The 6,000-nt window shown below is 43.7% G+C and overlaps 1 protein-coding gene across 1 annotated transcript in view; it reads left to right on the forward strand.

Moving 5' to 3' along the window:
* The window catches only part of LOC126424848 (uncharacterized), a 58,141-nt gene extending 52,511 nt beyond the window's left edge, over window positions 1-5,630 (forward strand). The window contains exon 5 of the mRNA XM_050087658.1: window positions 4,024-5,630. Within this exon, the coding sequence (XP_049943615.1) occupies window positions 4,024-4,252 (229 nt within the window). The 3' untranslated portion in view covers window positions 4,253-5,630. The remainder of the gene's footprint in view (window positions 1-4,023) is intronic.
* The last annotated feature ends 370 nt before the right edge of the window (window positions 5,631-6,000 follow it).

Raw genomic sequence — 6,000 nt, forward strand, 5'->3', positions numbered from 1 at the left:
CCCATTGTGGCCGCCTGTAGGACCGAGCGCGCTCCGTCTACCTGCTGGCCGGAAGAGGGACAAAAGCTGGATTTCGCGGGGGAAGACATATTTACAGGTGTGTCCAAGGTCGTGACTGACTCAAGCGTCTGTGGGCTAAAGGTGAAAGACAAGCTGGAGGTATCGGAGAAGGGAGCGAAAAGAAAGATGGAAAGTGGCAGTAGTGGTTACGAAAAAGATAGTAGTAGTAGTAGTGGTAGTGACGAGGATGAAAATAACAGATATAGAAAGGCGGTTTTAAGGAGATTCCTGTTAATGGAGAATGTTAATTCCCGTTTGACTGACAATATGAATATAAATGAGCACTTACGATAGGCAACTAAAGAAGCAATATTTATGTGAAACAATTGACTGATTTTAAATAGAGTACTTATGGTACATATAGAAATAACGAAGCAATATTTACGTAAAAAAAAATGAAAAGAAAGAATAAAAATTAACTTATATTAGACAGAGTAAAATATGAGACTTTGTGTCTCGCGAGATTTCGCTCAGTCTTTCAGTTCGGACATGTTCGTCACCGTTTTCCTCCCTCCTTCCGTCTTGACTACGATCCTGCCATCCTGGGTCCATACATTTTGAAGGCCGAACTGTGTGATCGCAGTGTTCAAAACTCTTAGTCTTTCGCGCGTCAGATCTTCCCTCAGGGTAAACCCACTCTTGGCGAGTTTTCTTTTCTGAGCAAACACTTCAGCTCTTTTCCGGTATGACACAAATTTAATTATTATGGGCCTGGGTTTCATCGCACCTGGTATCCTGCGCCCAACACGGTGGCTTCTGTCAATATCGGCCACGTCGATCTGCACACCAAGTTTTTCACGCACGAGGCTAATGGCCAGGTCGTCGGTGTTTTCACGATCGTTTTCAGCTACCCCGAACAAGCGCAAGCTGTTCCTTCGCTGATACTGCTCAATTTCATCGGTGGCCGCAGACAGTTTAGCTTGTAGGTCGGCGGCTTTTTTCTCTTGTGCGGCCAAGGACTTTTTAAGAGACTGGATTTCGGTGCTGTTTCGCCCGACAGACTCTTGCAGTTTGTCCATGACCGCGGCCGTCACAGAGTCCGTGATGGATTGCACTATTACGTCCAGCGTGTCTTTACTGTGCAGCGCCGCACTCACCTGGGACCGGACGAGCTCCCCGATGTCGGGAAGCGAGGCCTCACCTGCCGCCGGAGACCGGGCGCCCGCGCTGCCTGCGCCCCTGTGGCCTCGCCTGCTGCCGCTTACTCGTGCTCTTCCCATTTTTCACTCACTTATCACTTATGGTAATCAACGGAGAACAACACACCACGGCAAGTAACACTTGTTTAGTCGGATGTACACGTTGTGGACTGCCGCACTTCTCTGTAACACCTTCAATGAGCGGAAAAACTCGCGAGCCAAAGAAACGCGCGTCACTCAGTGGCCGCCATCTTTACGACTTTTTAAATATAATGAATTGAACATGTAAACCTTGTATAAAAAATAGCTTACAGTCATTTCGTAAAAGGAATCTGTAAAAATAAAATGCACAATAATGTTGTTAAACAGTGTGATGTATGGCTTTACTGTCAGAGTTTAATACGACTGTATCCCTGCTGTAAGTTATGTGAAGCTGTACTGGAACCTTTTATTAGACTGAGGATATAAAAAGTAGTGACGTGGGCATCAACGCATTCCACCATCCTTCACACCTACAAATCCTTGATCCGCCCCATCCTCTGTTATGCGAGTGTACCTTGGATTTCCGCCCCTCCCCGGTTCTATAAAGCCCTCAAAATCCTCGAACGCCATGCGCTCCTCCTCGCCTTCCGCATCCGCCTTCCGTCCCCCACGCGCTTCCTCTACGGTCTCGTCCCCTTCCCCCACCTTCTCCTTTTCCTTGAACACATCTGCACACTATATATTGTCCGCCGCCTTGATCCCCCTCACCCCCTGGTGTCTCCCTTCCTCTCCACCCCCAACCAGTTGCCGCACCTTTACCGTTGTGTCCCTCCCTCTCTCCATCTCCACACCCTCCATCTCCTTTCCCAACGCAACTTCCACTGTCTACCCCTCCCGGATGATGAGCTTCGCTCTGACATCTACCCTTCCTACCAACTCTAACCCAATCTTCCTGCCTCCTCCTCAGGGCTCCTGCCTCTTCGTGTACCCACTGATGCCCCTCCTTTCTTCATCCCGCCGCTTCCCCTGCTGCCCCATGCTCTCCCCTCCTTTTCCATCCTCTCTGCCCTTTCCCTCGGCAGGTCCCGCCTGACAGTTTTATTCTTTGTCATGTGTACTCCAAGTGGGTTTTAAGTGTGTTGTTCTGGAGTGTTTTTACAACCGTGGCCGACTTTTAACGTGTGCATGTCCATTCAGTGTCTTTTCTGAATTTTGAAGACTCGCCAACTGTGTTTTTTAACTTTCTGGTGACTTTTAACAGTCCTCCATGAAAGTCTCCGTGTTAGTCTATTTTTTACCTCCATTTTCTCCCATTATTCTGTTTTAAGTTCACCTTTCTCGCCTTATGTATGTAACATTTTATTCTTATTTTAAGTTGTTATGTCACTCGGCTGAAGAGCGGCGGATTGTACCACTGACAGCCCTCCCCTGCCCGATATGGGCAGGGGAATGAAATCACAATAAAGAAAGGAAAAAAAAGCATCAACACATTATCATAGAAGGAGCTGTCGATTTAGATAAGGTCACCATCTCGTGGCTCTTGTGTTTGCTTGTGCTGAAACTGCAAAACGTGGTCATACCTGCCACGGCCTGCCACAAATGCTCACACGTCTGCTTCGCAGCACTGCTACGTAAATAAGTCTTAGACGATGTCAAAGAACCAATTTAAAGAAAACTACTTTTGGTCGTTAAGCGCTGTGTTTCTCTTATGCTCTGAACGGAGACTTTAATTTCCTCTAATACTTGTAGGATGTATCCTCTAGGAGCCTTCGTAAAATTTCAAAATTATCTTGTATATGATCTAATTTTATGTATATCGGTCTTCATATGATTACCGATAGCACTCTTCTACATACAACATGAGTGCTCCCTAAATCTAATAACGAAGTATCTTCCTGTTAGGACAACACAGAATTTACTATCCTCCTGGCAGTCTATTTTATAAACACCAGAATCCCCTAGTTTATTACGTTTCTCGCCGATTCTGTGCCGTAGTCTTACTACAAAGGTTCTTTTGATGTTAAAGCCCATGTTCACTTTAGCTTTTTTATACCTATGTGCGATTCGTTCATAGTGTTCCCCACTGTAGTACGCCACTGCTACGTATTTATTACCGCGACCACCCTTTTTACAGTCATTAGTTCCCTTTTGTTCTTTCAGCTTGTTGAATATTTTTTTCACATCATTCACATTTTGTCCGTTGGCCCACATGACCACCCTCATTATACTTAGCTGTTTCTCAATGTCGTCATTTTCATGTGGAAGCTTAAGAAACGTGTGGCTCACTGATCCAAAATAGGCCCATTTGTACTATTTGGGTGGCTCGAGTTAATGTTTGTAATTATATCGGTGTTCGTCGGTTTCCTGAACACCCCAAGCAAAGATCTACCATATTTTTTTGGTCGCAGAGACATTTAATGAAACTGATACTATTCTCTTTCTCGAACTTCACTATATACTCAATTTTGTATGCATTGCACTCATTTTATTCGGCTATAATGCAGACGTTATCCCGATGACTCCTGTAGACCAGTATGACGTCATCAACCTATGTTGTATAACAGATAATTTAGTCAAATATGTGCGGATCTGAATCAAAAAAGCCGTTCTCTACTTCATTAATAAAAATGTCAGCCAAATATCAGGAAAAAATGACATTACGGAAAAATATTTGTTTTGATGTCCCCTGCAACCTCCAAGAGTTTGTCGGTTTAAGTACTTTTCACCCTGTAGTGCTTTCAATTTGAAAGTCCTTTCCATAAAATAAATGAATGTCGTCATTTTGCAACGATACGTTGCTTGGTATTTGAACTTGGGTTAATGTTTTTGACCTGTTTTACAGCCAGATAGCGGTTGCAGCTTCTGCCTGCAACGTGAAGGCGACTCGGCCGTCAGAACTGTGCGAAGCGCCGCAGGGAGCCATAAGCGAGGCCATCCACTCGTTCTTCACGGGAACCAAGTGCGGTGTCCCGTGCGTCTCTTCAGCGACGATGCTGCTGCCGCACGCAGTCTCTGTGGCTTGTTTGACCTGCTACCTGTGTGGAATCTCGGCAATGCTGTTTCACCTATAGCTCATATGAGCAACGCATTTACTTGAACTCTGCTGCAGGTAACCGCAGTCTTACAGGGAGCAGAGGCGAGGATGGAAAGCTACCGCTCTCGTATATTCCTGCTGGAATATTCTATCTATCTATCTATATCGGAATCCCGCTCCAGCTACTGCGGGGTCTGGGTTCTGACGAGTCCTCTCCATTTGGCTCGGTCCTCCCACCACGTTTCTTCCTCAACTTACTGCCAGGTCACACCTCTCCTTTCAACAGATATTATCACTCCCATTTTCCAACGTGTTCTTGGGCGCCCTCTAGGTCTTTTCCCATTCATCTTTAGTTCTTCCATAATTTTGGGGAGTGTCTGCCCATGCATCCTCTTAACATGCCCATACCATCTTAATCTCTTTCTTTCAATTTATTCTCTCATACTTTCTTGTTTAAGGTCCTTCCTAATCTCTACATTCCTTACTCTGTCCATCCTTGTTTTTCCCTTAACTGTTCTGAGAAATTTCATTTCCCCTGCTTGCAGTCTGCTCTAGTCCCTTTCTGTCATTCTCCATGTTTCTCCACCATAGGTGACAATAGGGATGTAATAACTCTTATACATAAGGAGTTTTGCTCTTTCTGAAACTTCATTATGCCAAATCAGGTGTTTGGTAGAAATTGCCTCCCTTCTGTAACCTCCTATTAATTTCGTTAGTTATTCTTCCATCCCTAGATATTTCACTCTCTAAAAAAGTGAAACTTTCTACCGCTTTGAGGGGTTCTCCATTCAAGGTAATATTTCCGTTGATCCCTTTCTCTCTTCCAAATACCATCACTTCACTCTTATCTTTATTTATTTTTAATCCATACATTTCCATCCACGCATCAAGCTGTAACTGTACATCTACCTCTTTATCACCCCATATTATCATATCATCTGCAAATATCATCTTTTTGTCTTTTTCTTTTACTGTATCTTTAACTGCCCTATTCATTCCCTCCATCACAACATTAAAAAGTGCAGGAGATAGAATACTTCCTTGCTTAAGTCCTTATTTCGAAGTATAACCCCAATGGTGTTCTAATTCTACAATTGTGTCCTCTGTACATTGTCTTTATAACGTTAATGTAACCATCTTCTAAATCTATCTGGAATATTGTGTAAAAAAAAAGACGTTATGTAAAAAACAAGTCTTCTCTGGTAGGCATAGGTTTTCACTGGACATGTGTTCAATATTCTGCTCATCTGAAAAAGTGTTAATTGTTTCAGTGCAACAGTTTGAGTGAGTAAATGTTGCAATGCCTTTGACAGATGATATAATTTTACAACTCAGCTGTATTTACACAGACATCTACTACAAAATATTTTAGTTAATTAATGTGTGTCTAAAAGAAATGTAACTACTTTTGTAATATTTTATACAGTAAATAAACTTACTTATGACTACAAACTGCGGTACTTTACTAAGTCAAAACCTTCAGACTTATTTTATTTACTGCTGTATATAATCCAGTTTGATACTGCCTCTCTATCACGCACTTCTGAACATTGACCAAAACATGTATTTCTCTATTAATTATCTATCTGCGCAACGGCCTTGCCGCAGTGGATGCACCGGTTCCCGTCAGATCACCGAAGTTAAGAGCTGTCGGGCGTGGCCGGCATTTGGATAGGTGACCATCTGGGCCGCCATGAGCTGTTGCCTTTTTCGGGGTGCACTCAGCCTCGCGATGCCAATTAAGGAGCTACTCGACCGAATAGTAGCGGCTCCGGTCAAAGACAA

This window comes from Schistocerca serialis, chromosome 10 (genome assembly GCF_023864345.2).
Source record: "Schistocerca serialis cubense isolate TAMUIC-IGC-003099 chromosome 10, iqSchSeri2.2, whole genome shotgun sequence".
Lineage (NCBI taxonomy): Eukaryota > Metazoa > Arthropoda > Insecta > Orthoptera > Acrididae > Schistocerca > Schistocerca serialis.